The sequence below is a fragment of the Calonectris borealis genome, chromosome 6 (genome assembly GCF_964195595.1).
Source record: "Calonectris borealis chromosome 6, bCalBor7.hap1.2, whole genome shotgun sequence".
In the NCBI taxonomy this organism is placed as follows: Eukaryota; Metazoa; Chordata; class Aves; order Procellariiformes; family Procellariidae; genus Calonectris; species Calonectris borealis.
Window position 1 is genome coordinate 18283246 of NC_134317.1, and position 22827 is coordinate 18306072.

At 53.4% G+C, this 22827-nt stretch overlaps 1 protein-coding gene across 1 annotated transcript in view; it reads right to left on the reverse strand.

Moving 5' to 3' along the window:
* Window positions 1-7726: 7726 nt before the first annotated feature.
* The window catches only part of CFAP65 (cilia and flagella associated protein 65), a 34096-nt gene continuing 18995 nt past the window's right edge, over window positions 7727-22827 (reverse strand). The window contains exons 20-32 of the mRNA XM_075153936.1: window positions 22465-22531; window positions 18458-18568; window positions 17478-17669; window positions 16554-16712; window positions 14941-15084; window positions 14354-14470; window positions 13616-13753; window positions 13062-13127; window positions 11154-11368; window positions 10621-10770; window positions 9794-10078; window positions 8981-9118; window positions 7727-8297 (exon numbers count right to left, since the gene is read on the reverse strand). Of these exons, the coding sequence (XP_075010037.1) occupies window positions 8261-8297; window positions 8981-9118; window positions 9794-10078; window positions 10621-10770; window positions 11154-11368; window positions 13062-13127; window positions 13616-13753; window positions 14354-14470; window positions 14941-15084; window positions 16554-16712; window positions 17478-17669; window positions 18458-18568; window positions 22465-22531 (1819 nt within the window). The 3' untranslated portion in view covers window positions 7727-8260. The remainder of the gene's footprint in view (window positions 8298-8980; window positions 9119-9793; window positions 10079-10620; window positions 10771-11153; window positions 11369-13061; window positions 13128-13615; window positions 13754-14353; window positions 14471-14940; window positions 15085-16553; window positions 16713-17477; window positions 17670-18457; window positions 18569-22464; window positions 22532-22827) is intronic.

Genomic DNA, 22827 nt, shown 5'->3' on the forward strand with positions numbered 1-22827 from the left:
TCTTTGATTTTGGTGTTTTCCCACAGCACCTGTTGGAAACTTTCCGACCTCTGCCCAGGCAGGGAGCCCAGGAGGTGCCTTATCTCCATCCCTTGCAGGGGCATCCCAGCGAGGGAGCAGGGCTCCCTGCTCCAGGGCAAAGGCTGCTGAGCCTTGTCCTGTGCATGGATTGGATGGGGGTGAGGGAAAGCAGCAGGAATCATCCTGTCCCTTGGAACACTCCTGGGCTCCTTCGCCTCCAGCCTCTCCTCCATCTGCACTGCGGGGCTGGGCTCAGCCTTTGCAGCATTTGCGGAGGGGCTGCAGGAAGGGCTCCGGACCCACCTGTAAACTCAGAGCATCTCTGAGCACGGCGGGGCCAGAGCCGGATCCTGTGCTAGAAGAGAAGTGCCTGGGAGCGGCATCCCTAGGGCAGGGTAGGACAGGAGAATGCTCAGGGCTGTCAGAAAAATTGCAGACAGGACAGAAATGGCCAGGCAGGGAGTTGTGGGGCATTTTGCACACCCCAGACAACCTCCTGGGCTGGAAGGAAAGCAGGTCCATTGCTCTCCCATCTCCTAGCCCTCTGGGACTCCCCGCTGTCTCCATGGGGCTAGAAGCAGCCCTGGGCTTTGAATGTTTCTGTGCTGGCGGGAGGGAAAAGGGATGAGACAAGACATGGGATGGGGCAGGAGTCCAGGTCAAGCACTGCGCTGCGCTTTGAGAGCAGGGCAGGCAGTGGGCAGGGCTGTCCTGGAAGAGACCCCCCAGCTTGTCAGATCCACTCCCCCATACCCTTCCACAGCAAGCATGGGCAGGGGTATTGCCTCCAGCAGGAGCTGGTACCTGGCCCGCAGGGTGAGGGTGAGCAGCAGGCAACACTTGCCAAGGGCAGCCCAGTGCACAGGCAGACGGACCCTGGAAGGGCTGGGAAGTGCAGCTCCTGGGACCGAACCTGGGCAGAGGTGTGTGGGAAAGGATGCAACACCCCCCCATCCTCTGCCCTGCTCCCCCCTGCCTGCTCCTGCCCTCCCCCCCGCTGCCTGCACTGTGTCAGCAGCTAAAGCTCCCTTGGTGCCAGCAGACCATTGAGACCTACCTGCGCGTTTGGCAGAGCCCGGCGAGCTCCGCCCTGTGCCAGCGCTGTGCCAGGGCAGGGCAGTGCTGCCAGCTCCCCGCGCCTGCCACGGCTCTGCAGAGCTGCCGGGGCACAAGGGCCAGGCTGCCCTTCCCCAGCAAGCTGCTGCAGGCAGCGGTCAGCCACGCAGGAGGGATGCGTGTGCCTAGCGTGTTACACGTGCCTGTCATGCCATGGGTCCTGCACGTCACAGCCTGCAAAGCTGAGTGTCAGAAATGCCATATGTACCAATGCCACGCAGGTCCCATGTTCCATGTCCCACACGTGTGCAGGTCCCATGGCATTTGCGCCTGCTGCGTGCAGATTGTATCACGTGTGCACTGCCTGTCCATCGCTTCGTGCCTGTGCCATGCACAGGTCAAACGCTGCACGCATGTGTTTGGGTGAAGATTGTGTGTTGTGCGCACGTCCCTTGTGCGCTCCGCACACGGGCTGTATGTTCGTCCTGGCACGTGTGCTGCAAACCAGCTTGCATGTCCTGCGTGAGTTGCAAGCAAGAGTGCACTCCCTACGTGGGCTGCGGGTGCACGGGACACGCTGCAGCGGTGTGCGGGTGGTGTGGTGCGGGTGCACGCCAGCCGCACGCTTGCAGATGGGCTGGACCTGCCTAACGCGAGCCGAACGAACAAAACGTTCAGGTCAGGTCTTGCACGTGGGGCTCGACGCCAGGCAAGTGCAGAGTTGCTCCGGGCTCGGACGGCGTGGGCTGGAGGGCTGCTCTGCCATGGGCTGCCAGCAGCCCCTTCCCCATCCTTCCTCCCGAGCCGGGTCACTCCAGGCTGGGAGCCGGTGTCCTTGCTGCACCCGCTGCTCCAAACCAGCTCCTCCGGGGATAAAGTCCGGAAGATTGGATGCTTGACACCTGCTGCCTGGGAAAGCCAAACAGAGCAGGGGCGGGTTAAACTGGCACGGCAGGGTGGGGAGGGAGGGTGTGAAAACAGGGAAGGAAGGAAGAAAGTAAATGAAGGAGGGGAGGGGAACAGAAAGGATCGGAAAATACAGGTGAGAGAGAAGGGAAGAGTTAAGGGAAAGGGACAGCTGGGACAGTGTCCCCCGAGCCCATCCCCTTCCCTCCCAGGAACTCGGGATGCCACTGGGCTCCCAGTGCTTGTCCCAGGAGAGCTCCCAGGGTGTCCCCCATGCCCAGCACCCTGCTCCCAGCCGGGCAGGCAGGACCCCGGCCCAGGAGTGCCGGGCTACAGCACCTCACCTGGCTCCGGTGACACGCTGGCAGCTGGCAGGTGAGCGGCTTCGCCTTCCCCCGCCGGCTCACGAGCAGAAAATGAGGGTGACGCCGGCTGGATGGGGCTTTTATAGCCCTGATAAAAATAGCGCTGGCTGGCCGGTGATCGGGGGGCCGGAGAGATGTGACTGAGCGGAGACAGGCGAGAGGGCTGGGCTGGCGGCGGCGAGCCTTCTCCCCAGCACACCTGTCACGGCTCTGTGTTTGCTCAGAGCAAATATTGACCCAGGGAAGGCAGGCTGGGCAAGGGAGGCGATTAGCCCACCTAGATTAGAGGCAGAGCAGGTCTCTATGCAAACTCTCTAGGGCTGCCTTTGTTAATGGGAGCCTGATGGGCTGATAGGAGCCAGGAGCCTGGGTGCTGGGGCGGGCGGTGGGGAGGAGGAGGTGGGGGGGGGAGAGGAGGAGACATTCATTAACCTGCACTGGAACAACACCAGCTGTCACTTTTCCACCCACCTGCCTGGCTCACTCCGCAGCTGGGGGTGAGGGGAGAGCGGGGGGCCAGGGGAGGCAGGTGTGGGGGTACCCTACCTGGGCAGCTCTGGGGTGGGGGCTGCTTGCTTGCAATGCTTTGGGCTGCTGAAAGGTGAGGGAGTGGTAAGGTCCCAGGGCTGGAGAGCAAAGCTACTGCCTATCCTAAGCAGCCTGACACTGAGTGCCGGTGATGGCAAGGACCCCCTTGCCCCCACCCCAATCCCCCCCCTCATGCTGAAGACCCCTTGGGCACACCAGGGCGATGCCCACTTCATTGCCAGGAGCCCACAGACCTCTGAGCCGGGCAGCAAAGCAGAGTTTGACAAAACCACCTCTGCTCGCTCTCTTTGGGAGCGTTTCCAGCGCAGCCACATGGGCCAGGAGCCAGCTCCCCCAAAGCAGCCGCAAGAACAGGATGTGTTTCACTCCATGTGCACATGCCTTCCCGTGGGGTCACTGCATCCCGGAGTCACACCGCTCTCCCGCATCCCGGCTGTGTCACTACCCGGTGGGGTAACCGGTGCAGACACCCCCATGCTGGCTCTGGGGGCACTGTGCAAGAGCCCATGGGGGCCATGAGAAGTTTAGACACACTCCTGTAGCGCCCAGCCAGGCTACTCAGCCCTGACAGTCCTCAGCTGATCTCAGCCGGAGCCAGCAGGAGCTGGGCTATCTCTCTGGGTTACTCTGGCACCCGCAGCTCCCTGGATAACAGAGCATGAAGTGCAGCTGCGGTGGCAGGAGAAGCTCCTTTGTGCAAGTGCACTGGCGTGTTTGTTTGTGTAGATGGGTGTGTTTGCGGGTGGTGAAGGGGGTAATGCTGCTTTAACCCCCACGGCGGGCACCTGCAGGTATCCTGCTCCTGGGTGTGCTTTAGAAACTGCCACCATTGTCCTTTCCAGAGCCGGAGTGTGCTTGCAGCAGATTCCCAAATGAAGGTGGATAGTTGCAGACCCGTATCAGCCACTGCCACCCAACTCTTCTTCCTTGGAGACTTGTCCCTCTCAGAGTCAGGATTTTGAAAGCAGGTTCCATCCCTCCCGCCTGCTGCTGTCGCTGGGGCTGGGGTCCTGCAGGCTCCCAGCCCAGCAGAGCTTGGCAGGGGAATGAGCTGGAGTGATGCCAACCTGCTGGCCTCAGTCACCCTGATCCTCTTTTCCAGCAGTTTTGCCAGCAAAGAAAATGCAAGAATCACCTGGGTTGTGGTGCTAAGAGGAAATGTGATGTTCCCTTTTCTTTTGATGCCGTACAGACCCCGATGCTCAGGCTTGCCCACCTCTCCTTTCCCGGCATAGGAAATGTGCTGGGCAGGGCTCTCCTCTCCCTCTCGGGCCATGCACCGGCAGAGCGGAGCCGCAGAGCCTGGTGTGGGCTGCCTGGCTGCCACCCTTTTCCAGAGAAGCCAGAAACCCCCCAACCACCACACCGTTGCTGCTGTAGCTCCAGCAGACATCTCCAAGACAGCGCTACGTGCTCTGCCAGAAGTGCTTTCTCACCCCAACCTCTCTCCTGCGGGGGCAAGGCCCCATCATGCACCAACTAACACCTGCCCTAACAGGGCTGCCCTATGGGAAAATGGGAGACAAGCGGGTCCCTTGAGCTTGCAGAGTGTCCTGCACCAGACAGCTATCCCGGGGAACATATTCCACCTGCCCTGGCATCTCCAGGGCAGCATCTACCGGCGTGTGCTCTTCCCTGGCTGCCCGGCAGCGCTGGGACCAAGCCCCTGCTTATGCACTCGGCAGGGCTGGCCCGGGCAGAGGCAGGCTCAGCCTCCTCTCGCAGCAGCCCAGGGTTTGTGCTGCCTCACTGTCCCACGAGGACTGACTAGCTCACATCAGAGCACCTCTCATGTCCATCAGGAGCCACCACTGTGTCCTGGCCTGACCTGAGCATGGACTAAAAGGTCCCCATTCCCAAATACCAAGGCAACACAGCTGAGCTAGCAAAGCCTGGTATCTCAGACATGGGAGGCCAGGGGTGAAGGGTCTCTGCCCAGCTCTGCCAAGGGTTTTGGGAGGATCACCTTCACGTTTTTGCTCTCCAGACTTTGCCCTGCCTGCGCAGACACTGCAGGCTAGTCGGAGCAGGACTTTTCCAGGTTCCTACCTAATACTCAGTACGGGGGGAGAAGGGGCTGATTCCAACCGGGGGCTGTGCACACTTGCAGCAGGGAGCCCAGGGGACTGTCCCCCAACACTACCACCTTCCCCACATCGACACAGAGCCACGCCGACTGGGTCTTCGCAGGGGATTCAGGCTCCCCAGCTGCAATGGGACAGCAGAGCCTTGCAGACACCCTGACAGGGAAGACCAAGAGCAGCTTTGTTCCCTTCCCTTTATCTCCCAGACAATGGCACAATTCAGCAGGTGTTAAATGTTTTAATGGGATTCAGAATAGCTTCTGTTGCCCACCTGCCCCAAGGCCATTTCACCCCTCCCTAGGAGCCAGGACTAACAACCAAGAAGAAAAGGCCTGTTGTGTGTTGCATTAACTGCCTGATGACTGAGCACTCCTGATAACTAGCACAAGGAGGAGGGGAGCCCCGTTACCTTGCCAAGCTCACACTCAGCCATCCTCATGCTGGCCCTATACCTGCCGGCAGCCTGTCCTGGCCGGCCGGGCCACCAACCCTAGCCCCATGGGAACATCACCCCACTTCACCACCCGAACACCAGTGGGAAGGAGGCGGACCCGTATCTACAATATTTCCACTAGAGAGAGGTGCATTAGAAACGTGGTTGGTGTTGGGGCAGCCCTGGAAGCCGGTACAACAAGCTCAGATTTCCTCCTGCCTGTGGTTAGCAGAGACAGGGCTTCTCCCCTCTTCTGTGGGGGAGCTGGGCTGTGGGTCTGGCTCTACTACAGTCCCACGGTTCCTTGCCTTCACCCTTGGCAGTGGGTAGCAACACAGCCTCTTGCTAAGGGACAAGTCCTCCCCACCAGCGCTGCACATCTCTGCCCACCCTTCACCTCACCGCTGCCCCCAAGACCCAAGCGTGGGGAGGAGCAGCAGGGAAGCACTGAAGCCCCCGGGTGAGTGCATTGCTGTAGCTCCCCACTCTGCAGAGCTCACCCCAAGCAGCGCCTGGGGGTGCTGCTGTCTCCCACTCCCTTTGCCAAAAGGACAGCTGTGTGGCTCGGTCACACATGCAAGTGTTTTCCAAAACCGGGGCCAAGGGTCTAGTTCCCAGCTTGAGAAGAGGAAGCAGGAATTTCCCCAACCTGGAAAGGGGCTGTCCCTGGTGTATTTTTAACTTAGGATGAGGATAAAAGAAGAAAAGCGTGTGACAGCTGCTAATGGCTTTGCTTAGTGCATGCTGAGTTGTTCTGGTTGGCAGGTACCAGAGAAGACCTAGAATAGAGGTGACACACCACCATCTCACACCCCCTGCAAAGAGCCGAGGGAGAAATTTTTCTCTCAGATGTGTAGGTAGCTCTCAAACCTCTTGTTCCCTGACTCACCCGTTGCTGAAGGCACCATCTCAGGGTTTTCTCCTACTAGAGAGAGGCTAATCAGAGAAGTGAATTTACCTCTGATAGTGCTCCAACAGGCAAGTACAGTGTGAGTTCTGTTTCCTCCAGGTCCAGGCTGTGTTCAGCATGGGAGAGTGGGGAGGACAGGAGCTTTAATGACAAAAAAAAATCATTCCCTGCACATGTGTGTGCACTCAGGCTCCATCCATTCACACTCACTGGTGCTATACCAGACTCGCACACAGCATTTGTGGTTGACCCATCTGCGGAGTTAACAGTGACACAGTCCAGAGAGCATCAGATCATGCAGCAGGTCTGAGGATGGACAAACTCACTGACCCTGTTTCTACTGCTCCAGGCTGCCCTTGGGCTCCTGCAGGCAGCTGGATTCAACCTGCTTTAGGACAATGGCGAGACTCCTGCCCCTGCCTGTTACCCATTTGGGAAGCCTGTCACAGGACTACAGAGCATCTGCAGTGAACAAAGCCTAGTGAGGAGCCTGGACCAGGCAGAGTCACCCCAACTGGATTGAACAGCCAGGCCCTGCTGCTGCCTTGAGCTGGGGAGGAAGGAGGGGGTACCCCATCGCCTGTTCAGCGCCAGCCGAAGCCCAGAGGAAGACAGGAAAGCTGCTGTGATGTAGGACACCTGGCACCCAGAGTGTTGGGGAGGGAGGAGAGGGTCTGCACTTCTCATGAGAAGGATGCAGGACCCACGTGAAGGCCCCAGGCGCCCAGGCTGAGCTCAGGAGCTGGCAGTGCCTTTGCTGTATCTCTGACAACAGGAACAGCTCGTCCCTGGGGCTTAGTAACGGTTACGCACGCAGGGCTCCCGCACAGAGCGGAGCGCTGGGGTGGTGCCGGGCACAGCAGGCATCTGCCTTCTGCTGAGCAGGGTGAAAGCCCTCCGCAGCTCCTCGTGCATGGTCTTCTCTTGGGCTGCAAGGGGAGAAGGTGCAGCTCCGCTCTTGGCTGGGCGCTGGCACTGGGAACACAGGGCAGGAGGGTTTGGAGGGGGACACCAGCTGCATCCCCACCAGAGCAGGGTGGCTGGGTGAGCCCTGCATAGCAGAGCCCGTAGCAGGGCTGCAGAAGAGGGGAGATGCTGCAAACCCAGCCCTGCTGCCTGGCACGGCCGGCCTGCAGCCTCTGCCAGGGAGCCGGCAGCCGGTGCCCAGCACCAGCCGCAGCTCTGCGCTGGCTCCCGGGATTTCTCACAACTAACAGTGCCACCTCCCGGCTGTGACAAACCCCGCTCCTTCACAGTGACACCCTCCCGCAGCCTGCTGGACCCCTATGCCAGGCCAAGGCTCAAAGCATCCTCTTCCCCAGGCGACAGCCTTGCAGTTTGAAAACGGGAGAGCTTGTCCAGGGTGCCCCCCGGACATCGATCACGTATGTTACACACCGGTGTCACACAGAGGCCAAGCTCCTTTTATTGGGCTGCCAGGTGTGCTACATGGTGCTGCAGCTGCTCTCTCGGGCTGCGTCGCTGTACGTGGGACCTGCAGCAGCCACTGGAGCAAGGAGGGGAGGAGGATTCAATATTTGTGTCGGCAGGGGCTCAGCACCTCAATGCCCAGCTGTCAGTCCTTCCTCAGCTTCATTTCAAAGATTCCACTCCTCTCCCAGTTGGTACAGACTAGGGGTAGTGGGAACAGTCACAGAGGTTGTCCATGTGCTCCCTGTAGCGCAGGGAGGTTCTTCTCAGACGATGTGGCCGTCCACAGAAAGGAGATGTTTCATGAACTCTGCTGTGGAGTTGCCAGAGGATTCAAATTGGAGCTGAGGACATAATCAGGACATACCTCCTCAGAAGCAGCCAGAATGCTGAGCTCAGGTCATGGTGTGGGAGGATCAGAATTGCTCTGGACATCACAGGGACAGGATGAAGAGTGGAGACAGTTGATGTGCTTGAAGAGCTCGAGCAGCACAGTGCTCAGCAGCTATGCTCTTGAGGGTGGGGGTGCTGGATTGGTGATTCTGAAGAAGAAGAGGTTGCTTTTGGGGTGGGCAGAGTGCAGCCTGCTGCCGCCTCCCCCTAGGCAATCATCCCTCCCTGAGGGATCACGGGGAAGACCCATCAGCTATCTATTCCAGACTCCTGCAGCTCTGGAGATGACATCTCCATCCAACAACCTCTCCCATCCTCCCTCAATCCCATCACCCTGCACTTCTCCCCAAGCTGAGGCAAATCCTCATGCTTTGCCCTCAGCCCCAAATCTGCCTCCCCACCTATTCCCTTAACCTAACTAGATCCCATACCATCTTGGGCTACAGAAGCTTTGCCCCCTTTCTGCTGTCAGAGGCTGTGCTGCCTGCTCCTTGACCCCTTTTCCCAAGAGTCCCTCTTTGTGCTGGGCTCTCCAGTGCCTCAGGCCAGGCCCTTCTGCCAGCTGTCCAGTCACAGGACCCTGCCCCAGAGCTGCGTGATAGTCTCGGGTCCACAGAAAGGCTGTAGCGTTACCACCTCTGCTCTGTGACTCAGGACAAGCCAAGAAGGGGCAGAGGCTTTGGGATTGGATTCCACCTTTTGCACAGGCAGCCTTGGCATTGATAGGCAGTGATCCAGCTAATCCACGTGGTTTAGAAAATGGGCTGTGCTTCAGCCTGACATATTAAGGACAGGTCCTGTCCCCCGCCACAGCACAGATACACTCTGCTACCTTTGGGAAGGGCTGGGGGGTAGAGCAATGACCCTGGGCCGGGCTGTCAGCACCACCTCCCCACGGCTGGCTTCGATCAGGATATTCTGCAGTGTGTTTTCCAGCACCAGCTCCACCAGGTTCCCAAAGGCCGGCTGCCTGCAGGGGCAAAAGTACAGGCAGAGGACAGCTATCAGAAAGCAGATAAGGCAGGCTGCTTGCTGTGACTCCTCCCAGGACACATCAGGCACAGCAGTGGAGCACACACTGTTTCCTACACACTGAGGCCGATGAACCAAAGACTTGAGCAATGGGGTGCTGACCTTTCTCCCAGAACTGCCACCAGCTGGCATCAGGCCCTGACCTCGGACAGAGCTGGGTGACTGTGGTTTTACTGGTTTCTCCCTCCAAGCTGTGCTGTAGTTAGTATTTGTGCATATGCTTGTGGCCTGTGGCAGTGTGCAAGTGAGTAGCCACAGCAAATGCAAGGTGATGAAATATTGCAGTGAAAATAAAAGGTAAGGTAAGCACACACTGCACTCTAATGTCTAATACAGCCAGGACTGTCCGAGCGTAAAGCAGACTTCACTCACTACCAGCATCCTGGCACTGCCCACGGCTCCAGCCCAAGACACAGCAAACCTGTGCTCTTCACAAACCGTACTCGGGAGAGGGTGGCTAGGTGGGCTAGCATCGATTTCCACTCAGAGCACACAGAAACCCCAGCAGAAATGCCGCAGGGCTGAAGGAGAAATGGGTTTCTGGCCAGGCAGTATGCTGCCATGGCTCTCCTGCCTGTGCACTCTGGTCTTTCATGTGTGAGCTCTTCCTCACCTGCTCATCATCTCCTTCTGCTCCCTCAACTGCTCGTGGTTAAGAATCTCCCAAGACTCCAGCAAATCATTGTTGGGAGAGGTTTCCTGCCTCATTTCTTTCCTCTTTCCATCCTTCTCAGGGTAAAGATCTGGCGAAGCAGAGACCCTGGAGGGGACCATGGAGCACTGTCTCCTGTCCTGGAGCTCTGCTGATTCTGCATACCGGAACTGGGAGAAATATGGAATGGGCTCATCCAGGCTTCTTCTCACTGCGTCATGGAACTGGGTGTTCTCCAAGAGGCCTCTGGGAGGAGGAAAATAAGGGATGAGTCTCAGAAAATCAGATATCTGTATGACCCCAGAGGATCATTACAGGACAGTCCAAATCAGAGGAAAACCCTGACTGATGTCAATGTTTAGTCTGTCCCTTCTTGCTTTCTGAGCCTAAAGGAGGCAGCAAGATGGCTTGAGCTAAGGAAACTACCTTTGCCTCCCCAGCACTGTTTCTTTACATGTCTGCAGCTGACAGACAAAATAGGTGAATCCCACTGCAGCCTGTTCCCAAGATCATGGCAGGCAGAGTGCCCTGGTTCCTGGGCAGTGACACTGTTCACTATGCGGAGATTGGCCCAGCCCCTAGCTGGGGAGCAAGACCCTGCCTTTGCCTGTCACACCAGGACTCCTGAGCTCATAGTTCCCAGGGCAGCCTTTGGCAGGCTGGATCCCCCTGTTCTGGTGCAGCAGGAGTACACAGACTCCTCGGGATTAGCAGAGGGCTGGCCATGCTGCATGCACTGCCCTGGAGGACAGGGGCTCCAAACCGGGTGAGAGTGAAGGGACACGCACCTGATGACACCTGTGAGTATGTCAGTCACTATCTGCAACTCCTGTTTGGAAGCAGCAGCCAGGGACAGCCATTTGGGGTCCACGTCCATTCTGTCTCTGTCCTTACACCCATCCACAAACTTGCTCTCCAAGGGCCAGTCACTGAAGGGGCTGGGAAAGAAGGAGTTGTTCCATCAGTGGCAGCACTGCTGAACGGAACTACCAAAGACCTGCATCCCCCTGGCTGAGCAGCAGCACTGCAGGCAAGCAGGGAGCGGTGCAGGGAACCAGGGGAGGAGTGGGAGCTGCTGCATTTGTGACAGCAGCACGGACACTGTCGTAAGAGAGGAGCACTGAGCTTTGACGGTATCTCCCTTTTGAGGGGGGGAGAGAAACAGGTCATGTCAGCTAATGCTGGGGAAAGCAAGGCACCTCTTGCCTAATACCGAGGCACTGGAGAGGAGCAGAGCAGAGCTCCAAGTTCAGTGCATATCACAGCATGGGCAGCCCTGGCTCAGATGAAGATGCCAATCCAAAAAAGCTGGATCTCTTACCGGGACAAGAAGTATTTGGGGAATTCCGAGGTGAAGTTGCTGAAGAAGTCCTCAATAGAGTAGGACCTGGCTGTCACACCAAGGTGTAAGAGGATGGGCTTGGGAGGCTCTGGTTTGACCCACACCCGGCTGGCTTCTTTGTCCAACAGCAGCCTCCTCTGAAAGTGTCCAGCCGGCAGATTGGGCATATGGTGGTTTTTAATAGGGGGTAATGTCTGTTGGAGAGAAAGAAATGGCAGGTACTTAGTTGCTCCTTTGGCCACAGGTAGGCTGGTGTAGGTGTGAGCACAGGCATGAGAACTGGAAAGCCCAGCAGCCAGAGACACCAGATCCTGGACAGGAGACAGCGTCAAAATGATTTTGGCACTGCAGTATCGCTATCAGGCACGAGCGGCCATGCTGGAAATCAGGTCTGCTCCCTCCTCGCTGCCTTGTGTGCCAGCCCCGAGTGTCAGCAGGGCTTCAGGGTCTCCCCAGGGCACTCAGGGCTGTTGTATTCTGATCCATCCCTGTGGTACTCCAAGAGATCATCTCTGCTCTTCTGAGCACACCAGGAGTGCTGTGGGAGAAGGGATGTGCAGGAATGCATGCAGAAATTGTCCCCTGAGCCTGGAAGGAAACCAGGAACTGACTCCAGCCACACTACATGGGCCAGTTTGGGGTTGCATTACCAGCAGTCAGTTTGGGGGAAGCTTCTTAGGGAAGTAGTCATCCAGAAGCCTGGGCCAGAAGGACACCACCCAGCTCTGGAGAAGCCCTCAGGCATCACAGGACTTCAATGACTTTTGAGACATAGCTGTCCAGCCTCTGTGAATGAGGCCAGAGGCCTTTGCTGCTCCTGACACAGACACAGCAGGTGACTGCAGGCTCCAAATTATCACCAGGACCTAAAACCCTTAGAGGACTAAATGAAACTGTTATTACTTTTCCCCAACCATCCTTATGTTCATCCCAATGAATAACTTGACCGGCATCACTGATCACACCTAACAGCACAGAGCAGACAGTCCAAGCCAGAGCTGCCCCGGGCTGATACCTTCACACAGGACAGTGCGGGGCCTGCAGAGGCACTCTGCGGGGTCCCAGGAGCACTGCTACAGCCTTAGTGTGGAGGAGGTACTGAGATGACAAGCTGTGTCTCCTAGCTGAGTTAATCTGCTCAGGCCTTGCCTCACGTCAGCTCCCCCTAACCCTTCCACATCTTGGGTTAGCTGGTTTCCACAAGCCCTGTCATTCCCACAGCAGGTCCTGCTGACGGCTGTAGATGCAGCGTGGCTTTGCCTTTGGGCCCAGGCAGTTCTGCAGAGCATTCACTGGGACCTTGTCTCACACCTTGCCCCTACAGCTGGAAAAGCCGTCTTTTCCAGCAGTGCGCACAGTTGTACGAACTTGGGGAGAAACAGAGATGAACCAGGCAAATTGAGCTTTAAAACTTCCTGCGCACTTAAATCAAGGCAGTTCCTGCCTGCAACTTCTCCTGAGCACAGAGCACAGCTCTTTTAGCAGTGACGACAAAGCCTGCACCACGTCATGCCAGGGTCCTGCCACTTTCTGTCGTGGCACACATTCCATTGTAGCGCCAGCATGAAACCAGTCCAGGTGCCGACTGCCCTGCCCGTGTGCATCTTTTCTGCTTATTTGAAACTTTTCCCCCTTTCTCCAGTCATGGGTGCACTTTTGGTTCCAATTTCACTTCCCGTTCACCTCAGCTGGAAAGTTACTGCCCACAGGACACAGCCAGACAGTCTGATTCTTCTGGCTCCTCCAAACAGTCTGTCTCCCAAAGCCTTGAAGCTACAAATCCTGCTGTGCTCTCTGTCCAGGCTCCCACGCTGTGATATCCAGCATCTGCCTCTTTTCTAAAGCCATTAGTTTGATTCTACTATGGGTGAGACAGGCCTGACTTACCTTGTATTTCCTGATCACAGCTGAGGATTCAGGAAGATTTTCTGTCTCAGCATAATCTGATGACCTCTGAAAAGAAGGAAAAAAAAAAAAAAAAAAGAAGGAAGAAAAATTGCCATAGGAAAGGTATGGGGCAGAACAAGACTCTAGGATTTTGTTTTACTTTGTTCCAGCGGACAGTCAATGATCTCATCCTCCCATTCTTCACTCGGGCCACATTCTTACTGGTAGTTACACATTTCTCTCCAGTGTTTATTCATGGTTAGAAATCTAGCCATTGGTTTCCAGAGCCACTGGCTTTGTTTTTCCTAAGGCTTCTAATGCGCTTCCAAATTTCAGATGATCATTAGCAATTTCAGAGTTTGTAAGGTGGTTCTTGGCTAGAAATCAAGATCTTATTTTCCACTATCCACAGACCAGCTATGAGATCTTGAGTAGATCAGAGCCTCATGTCTTCATATCAACTTGCCTAGATTTTCTTAAAGAATGTTTCTTGTTGACACTGGCTGCTGTTTCTGAACTCAGCTAAGCTGGCTTAAAGTTCTGGCAGCACTTACCCCGGCAGGTGGCTTTGGCTTCTTCTTAGTCCCAAGGTCCTGCTCTGTGATGGTGAATTCCACAGCCTGCCGGTCCTTCTCCTTTTCCCACTCCTGCAGGTTTCTCTCGTACTGAACCAGGGACTCCTGGATGTATATCTATGAAGCAAACCACGGTTGGAGGAAGCAGAGCCAGAAGAGAGCTACAGATAACACAGTGTCTGGCTCAAGTCCATGCCTGTCACCAATTCCTCCCTTCCAGGAGGTCCCAGCCAGAAGCCCACTCCCCTTCCATGTCTTCCAGTGGCAGGAAGGGGAGAGAACAGTGCTATTACCAGACACACACAGAGAAGACACAATCTTTTGCCAAAGGACACCTGGAAAGCGTCCAGAGGGACACTACTGCAAGTCTGTGCCCCCACTAATATTAAAGAAGCAAGGCTTGCTTTTTACAGATATTTAAGTCTCTGACATCCACTGAAAGCCACTCCCATTCAAACTGTGGCTTCTTGTAGCTGGGTTCAACTCACAAAGCCACATGTTGCACAATTACACCACACGGACAGAGAGACGCTTAAAGCATCAGGAGAGATGAAGCTCAGTTATCTTCAGGAATGAGAAGTGCTGGCCAGCATTACAAAGCAAGGCAGGATTCCTTCAGCTGGAAGCAGCAGGCAGCTGACTGCTGGGGCCAGCCATTTGGGAACTGCAGTGACATGCCCAGGTGATGGTAATACACAGGTACCTCTTGGATCTCACCTCACACACCAGATCTGTGCTGCAGAAGGAAGCACTCCCTGAAGGTCGCAGTGTGATGAAGCAGGGGATGCTCTCTCCTGGCTGCACAACCCCTGACTCTGGAGCAATCTGCAACATCTGGGGGGGAAAAAAAAAAAAAAAAAAAAACAACAAGCCACAGAGGAGCTGTTTCACTGTCCTGGGACCTTCCTACACGCCTTCTCTTCGCAGGAAACACAGGATTGTGGGAATTCTCTCCCCTCCCCTTCTCAGAGGTATGTGGCATGAGAGAGATGCAGCTGATATATTCAAAGAATGACCATGGACTTTGCTGGTAGACAGGGTCCCGAGCTTCATTATCACATCCTGTAGTTCGAGGTTCATGTATTCTCACCGAAGATTTCAGATTCCCCTTCTGAATTCCTCTCTTTCCCCCCCTATCCTAACCCTTGCCTTCACTTTTCTCTCCCCTTTCCTTTCATCAGCTAGTACAAAAGCCAATTCCCTAGGATCGTTTCTGAGTGTCTGGTTGAAAATGGAGTTGTAAGATCCTTTCATGGCACAAAAGAGATGGGCAAGAAGGCTGTAGAGGAAAGAGAAGGACTCACCCTCTTGTCTTTGCAGGTGCTTATCCGCCAGGCAAACACAACAGCCTTGCTCTCCGAGATATTGTTGAGAAAGACAAGTCGACTGGTTTTGGTGCAGTCTGGGATATTTCCAAGGCAAATCCTCTGGTGTGACAAGGTGGCTGCCTGCAGGAAGCAAGGTGAAACTAGGAGGAAGAGCAGGGAAGGAAGATGGCCATTGGGGAACGGCAGTCACACAGTCATCTTTAAGTTATCCAGCAATTCATAGATAACATTTGCCAGTTACCTTTACCATAACAACTTGAGGCAGTGCTACATTTCATTTTTGCTCTGGTTACAATGACTCTTTACAGCAAGAGGACAGACCTGTTGCAGTGGGATTGAGCGAGCAATGAACAGATCGGAATGCTGGTGCTGGGGCAGGAGAGGACCTCAGGAGCACAGAGGACCAGTAGCACCCGGATTCTCTCTGCAGCACTTGCAATCCAGGCCTTTTCCTACAGTTCTCATGCAGAGCTGCCAGGTACTTGTAGGCTTTCCTCACCACTTCGTCCCGCTTGGCGTCCTTGAAGAGCAGCTCGTCGGTGACGCTGAAGGTCCTTTCCAGCTTCCCCACCAGGGAGCTGATCTCCTTCTGCAGCGCCCGCGTGTCCACCAGGACAGTTGGCAAACACGTGAGGTGTGTCCTTGTGCAAAATCCCCACCAAACTGAATGCGAGTTTTGGGAAACTGCTCCCCACCGTACCTTGCTACTAGTATACTACTAGTCTGTCCTATTCTCCAGGCACAGTGCAAACTCTAATTAATTACTCTGATCATTAGAGAAGCTAATGACTCTTGGTTACAGACAACAGAGCCTTGTGGAACGGCATCTTCATTGGCAGCCTGAGGCAGGTTTTTAATCATCATCTCTTCGCTGTACCCAGGAATGCAATCGCTCTTCTGGAAGCCAAAGAGCATAAGTAGCTGTGGCTGGGCTCCAAGGCAGGCATGCTACTGTCACACAGGATGAATCCTTTACCTGTCTGGAGTATGCCTCTGCTGATGCTGCTTAATGCTGATTCACTACGCTGGAATCTGTGGCTGAGTTTAGCAACAGATTGTCCAGGCTGGCAGGCCAGCTCTAGCCAGGCCAAAGAAGCTCCTGCTGAGGCAGCGACAGGTCAAACAAGCGCATTCCTTGGGATGCGCCTGAATTAGCGACCATCCTGCAGTCTGTATTCAGGATCACCTGAGTTTGGCTGTGAAATGGAGGCAGCTAAGCCCTGACAGGGTATGTCAGGAGTATTTTTGTGAATGAATTAGCAAAGAAAAGGTGTTTCAGCTGCAAATAAGAAAGGTAGCTGTGATGGAGGGTAACTTTTAACAGAAAATTCAGAAAATGAACAAACCCTAAAACCTTTTTGTTTCTAAGGGCAGTTGGAAGCAGCAAGCCGGAAGGAAGGCACCTTTCAGAACAACTGCTTTTATGAGTTAGGCTCTAGATGACCTGCTGGAAGGGAAATATCTTGCTCTATCTCATGGCAATGAACTCCCCTGCAACACAGGCTACTGCTAGAGGGGGCCGCTTCCATATTTCAGTCTCTCTCACACATTTCTGGACTAACCATTCATATCAGCATGCCTGGACTTACCTGCCCAGGCACAGTTAGCTTGGTAGAAACCGGAAAGACTGAAGGAGAGCAAACTTGACTGGATGTGACGGTGTCTCCTATGGTATTCGGATCGTAGCCTACTCCCTGGAAGGTGATCAGAGCTGATTGACCCCCCAGGATGTGGATGGGAACATCAACCTGCCTTGGACAAGATAAGAGTATTAAGTCCAGAGTCATATTTGTGAGAGATGTGCAAGAAGCTAGTATACTTGCTAATGGACTAGTCTAAATACACAACATGCATGGGTGAGGAGAAATCCAGTCTCTTTTGCTCTTTCAGGCCTTGACCTTCCCTGCTAACCCAGGAAAGTTGGTTAAGGAGTCAATTAGCCAGTTACTGTATGAGACGGGCAGGGAATCCCTCTTGGAGCAAAAGTTGGAGTTTTAAAATTCAATGTATTCATTTTTCCATGCATATACCACATATTGGGGAATAAGTAGTGCTCCAGCTGTGGCTCTGCCTGCCTGCTGCAGCCTAGGACAGAGGTCTTTGGGAAGGCTGTTTCCAGAGGGCTGCAGCAGTGTACACTGCAATGATAAAAGACACTGACTTCAGTCTCTTTGATGGGAGTTACTGGAGACCAACAATGAACCAAAAATCTGATCAGATACTATTTATACCCCTGGTGACTGTTTGATCCTTGAGAAATACATATTGGGATGACTTTGGTTGTGGAAGAAATGTGTTCTTTGGGAAGAAGAAATTTATTAGAATTTATCTGCTCCATTTCCTGACCAGACCAGCCACTCATTTGCTCTCAAGACTCTTTGCTTCTTGGAGGAATGGAGCTTAATTCAGCTGTAGCATGGCATGGACCAACCATCAACAAGACATCTAAAGAATTTTAGGCACACAACAACAGAAAAAAAAACTGTTTCTGGCAGTCACGAGGAGGGTCTTACCAAGTACATTCTGGCTTCCAGTGGTGAGAAGATCCACTCAGTGTGGCCTGTTGTGCCAGGAGGGATTTCTCCTCTAGGAGTTAGGCAGACAAACACAGGATGCTGAAAATTCTCCTCCTGGATCCTCACAATGTTGTCCAGCTGAACCTCAAACATCACAGGCATGGAGCCGCCATTGTAGAGTTCATAAATCTGAAGTGAGTCAGAGAGAACAGTGCTTATTATACCATGCACAAGTTACTCTAGTTAACACTTCCCCAGAGGACTCTGATAAGCATTAATAATTAATTAGGCAGCTTGTCTCCTAAGAATGAGGAGACCTCATAGTGTCAGGATTTATCACTGAGGCTCTGATAGGAGACTGTGCTGAAGGTTTATCACCGCGTATGTACATTGATAACTACAGCGCCTCTCCAAGTGGTGCCCTGCAAATTCAGTCTAGGAGAAAATTAATACAAATTAGCCAAAGGGATCACTGTAAAGCAGATTACTTGAAATGCAAACCCACTCATATTAAAGCGATCTTAATTCAATTCAGATTTGTTCATTTCCCAAGTAAATTAGGCAGAACAGAATCAAAGCCGCCTTTTTTGCTGAATAAGTGTTTAAGGAAGTTTAATTAATTTACTAAAAAACTAATTAGGATTTATTTCCAGAGTGCCTGGAGCAGCTAGACAAGTCTTCACTTGGATCCAATGCAAGAGAATAGCGGAACAGCCCAACACACCTCATAAGCATTCTGGCTAGAGTGAATGCCAAATCTTGTCAAACTGGAGATGGTGAGAGGTACTTTCCCAGCTGCCATCCCAGCAGCCATTTCCAGGCTCTACCTAGTACCAGTCTCAGAGTTCTGCTGTGATGCTTTCCTGTGGAGGCCATTCTGTTTCCTGGGAAATGCCTCAGACACTGCGTGTCCTTGGGACACAGTAACACTAGCTCCTTCCCTCTGCTGCTGCTGGGTTTGGCCCCAGGATGCTCACCTGTGTGGGGGAGTGGGAGGTCCCGATGGCAATGGGTGTGAAGAGGTGCTTAGTGGATGCAAAATGAACGTACCGCTGGTCCTGTGCCACCGTCACGCCGCTGAAGTTCAGCTACAGTGGAAAGAAATGCAGTCACTTTCTCACAGGGCCTTGGCCCCATCACTAACAACTGCACGAGGATGCTGAAAGACTTTGCAAGCTGAGGGCAACACAGTTACAGATTTAAGTTGGTAATACCAGGACAGTGTGTCCTAAGAAAAAAGCAAGGAGATGGAGAGCCTACTCAACTGTTGGCTCTTCTCTGAAAGGTTTGCATCTCGTTTCAGAGAGAAGGTACTTTTCTCCCCGCTATGTCCGGCACCAGCCTCAGTGCTTCTCTTTGCAAGTATATGGTAGTAATTCTCCATGAATGAGTGTCTGGAGTGTACATAGGAGAGTGTGCAGCTGTGACAGCCAAATCCTTTGGAAAGACAGGATTTTAGGTAAGTAATGGCCTCCTCTTGGAAAGGACCATCTGGATGTCCTCACTCTGGAGGACATCCTGCTCCAAGAATATGTCTAACAGTCCAAAAGCTGCAAGAAGATCCCAGTTGAATTTTAAGTGATCAAGTAATGATCAACAGTATCCTGTTAGCAAAGCAGCCGCCAGGCACTTCAAGCAAAGCAGAGAGATTTATAGAGCTATTTCATGGAAGGAAGAGACACAGGATTCTGCATTTTGAGAAAACTGCAATCAAGCTAGAATGAGTCACAATGCACGACTTCCTGCAGGATCACCCCAAAGCACCCCTGAGCTGTCTGCCTAGAGACAGAGGTTGTAAAGCAGTCACAGAGCTAGTGATGTCTCTGCATGGGCCAAAGGGAGCTAAGTTGCTGCAATTCACAATTAGCTAGGCCTAAAGCACGGATATTTTTCAAGTGCTTATGCAGGAGATGGAGAGGATGTTTGCAATGGCAGGTGGATGCCTTGGACAGACACCTGCAGGAGATACTGTATCAGCTGCTTACACAAGAGCAGAGAATGCTGATTCCTCCAAAACAACCCATTCCAGTTCAGCTCCATAAGCAAAGGATAGAGGGAGAGAAGACTAGAAATACAGTGCTAACAAAGTCCCACATGGGATCTTTTCAAAGCACTTCATGAGCATTCAGCCTCCTGAGGGCCTCAGCAAGCCAGATGCAATGCAAAACAGAAGGAGGACAAGAGCTGACACTTCCAAACTGCAAGGGAAAAAGGGACAGGAACCTTCCTGAGCTTTGGGAGTGAAACACCCATTTCTATTACTTGAGTCAAAAAGTCAACTTGGATTCCACCAGACCACAACTGCTGAGCAAAGACTGTCATCAGTTTCCATAGACACAGGATGTGACAATTAGAAGGACTATCAGTTAAAGGGAGACAAATGGAGAAAAGTGAAGACCTGCTGCAATCAGTTCTCCTTCCAGAGCGCACAGACTGTGTCCCACAGTGATGACTTAGAGCATGAGGGGACAAAGACACCAGATTCACCAGGGAGGAGGGCTGCCTGGAGAACACGTGCTGCAGGTGACAACATCTCACAATATCTAATTAGCAGCTATGAAGCGAAGTGCAAACACTTCCAGTTTATGGATCCTGTGTGCTCAGGGATTCTCCCTGGGATCCAGCCCTTCTCTCCAGCGAGTTCTGGGAACCAGCCTGCCTCATCCTGCAACACCTGCAGCCAGCTGTGCTTTTCCTACTAAAACTGCTGAGGGCTGGAGTTTCTGCCTGGCCAAACTATCCCGGAGCTCTGAGAACAAGGTCACAGCTGCACTCTTACAGGCAGGCTATGGCGATGAGGCAAAGAACAATCTGTGAGAGCATTAGGCAGCGGGAGGCCCCGTTTCCCTCCTGCACAAGGGAGTGGGTAACACACAAGCCTACAGAAGTTTCATCCTGCAGTCAGAAGAAATGGCCAACGGGAAATCAGTTTGGGTCCTTCAGAGCACCTATAAATCCAGTCATCTCAGGACTGAAAGGTGGCCACTGAGTGGGGAAGGAGTAATGGAGAGGGACCTCCTCCTGAAGACGAAGCAGACAGACTCTGTTGGGGAAGCAGAGGATTGGGAGGTCAAAATCTGTCCACATGGATAGAGCCATGACAGAGGTGAGTTTGGACCGCCCAAAAAATCATGCATTGGCTTGCAGCTGGCTAACATCACCTCTCCGAAGCCAGGCAATTTGGAATTTGACAGAATAACCAGGCAATAGCCAGTCCTATGGTTTCCACCTCTGCTTATTGTTGCTATCTCAAATTTCCAAAGCTTAACTTTTGGGATGACATTATGGCATTTGCTTTCCTTAAGGTTAGCATATGTTCTGCACATTTCACCGGATTCCCAGGTGAGGATCTGTTCAATTCTGGCATGTGAGCACGCTTAGAGCAGTCTCTGCCACGGGGGCTGGCAGCTCTGTGCTCTTCATGCCATGACTGAAAGGAATGAAGGCACACTGTGTTCAGGCCCTCAGTTGCCCTCTCTGCAGAAGGAGGAGCCTCTTCCATTTCTACTTTTTGATATTAGCAGTTCAGTACTGGCACTGTGCATCCCTGCAAATTGTGACCACCTGCACTGCTCCAGGTCTCTGGACTGGCCTCCTGTTGCCAGAGCTCCAATGCACCCAGGGGTCTTTTACCATCCCCAGGGCCTCCCATGCTTTTTCAGCCCCTTTTGCAGTGACAGCGTGAGGTAGGGTGGTGGCCTCTGGTAGCCACCAAAGCCACTGCCTATGTGGCAAGAGAGGATGTGTGCCCTATAGGCTGCTGGTGCTCCAAAGCCTATTCCCTCACTGGCCAGCTGGTGAAATGCTCACATCCACTCTCAGGGTTGTGCCAGGCAGGCAGAGCACAGGGAGCCTGTCCAAGGGCTTTGAGGGAAGGCACAGTTAAGCCACTGTTTGAACAGCTTGGTCAAAGGGTTGGATTTTCAGCTGACAACAGTCCTGAAAGAAAAGAAAAATAAAAGAGATGTGTGAACACAATGGTCTCATAGGAAACTTCAGAGACAGACAGGAAGGCTCAGCCGGGCATGAGCTGTGCCCGGCAGAGCACAAGGTGACTTTGACTCTAACTGACAGTTTGAGAGAGAGGGAGAGAGAGAGAAATTAGTTCCAAGCCTGAGGAAATGCTCAGGGAAAAAACACTGCAGATCAGCTCTGGGATGCTTTAGCAAGCAGCGCAGCAGGAAGAATGAGTGGGAAGCTCCTCCACCATTGGCAGAAGAAATAAATGGGTGGACAAAGGCATCAGGGCTGCAGCAGGAACAGCCAACCAGGGATGCAGGGAGTACCTTCTGGGCCTGGCAAGCAGCTGCCTCCATACCTCCAGAGCCGGAGGACGCTCTGCCAACCCTGTGCCAGCAGGTGTGCCCCCAAACTGCAGCCAGTGCAGGTGGTACTTTTGGAGAAAAGCACATTCCAGGGGGTTTTGAAGAGCACAGAGGGCTGATGAGATGGAGAGATTCAGGAAAGCTGCACATGAGAGAAGTCGGATGAGCTGCAGAGCTGAACTCCAGGATCACTGCGTGGAACAGCTCACAGTGAGGCAGATGAAATACAGGGAAGCAAGCACAGAAATCCTGTCCATGAGATATACTTGAGTGTGGAAAGCATGCAGAGACTGTAAAACCCAGGAGGGCCGTTTTGGACTTGGAGTTGGCTTGGAGGAGGAAGCAATTCTGCACTAACATCACCAATAAAATAAAAAGGTTAATAATAACAATAAAAATTTTCCCTCCCTGGGGAAACCAGCAGATGCCACATCCAAGGGCCATTTAGCCAGTGCGCTGCCACATCACACTGTGCTGGAACCATGAGTTTGCACGATGTTGGTTTATGCTTGCCCTGCATTACTGCCCGGCCAGTGCAGACTCCAGGGGAAGGCCACAGCCCCCTGCACGCCATGCAGCTTCTGGGGAAAACACCTTGTAATTCAGTTCCTACCTGCTGCTGTTCTGCAAACAGAACCAAGAGATACCCGCTATCTTACCAGAATCTCATGGCCATAGGAAACCTTCAGCAGGACAGGGAGGTGATCAGTGCCAATGAAATCATGTCTAGCAGTGAAAGAGGAGAGAGAGGAAAACATTAGAAACCAACCTTGTACCCAGGGTGATAGAATCAGGGTCACACAGTACATTAGAGACAATTCACTTCCCAGCTAAAGAGTCACTGTTGCGTAAGGGCCACTGAGAGAGGGAGGGGGACAGTTGTGTTTGGGTGGGAACGAGTGATGCAATGTTGATTTTTGTCATACACCGATTTAGGGACCCAAGTTTCCAGGCCAACGCCATTTGAAATGCCAGTACTTCTCAGATCAAGTCTACTGTGAAAGGGGACGTGTTCAGATTTC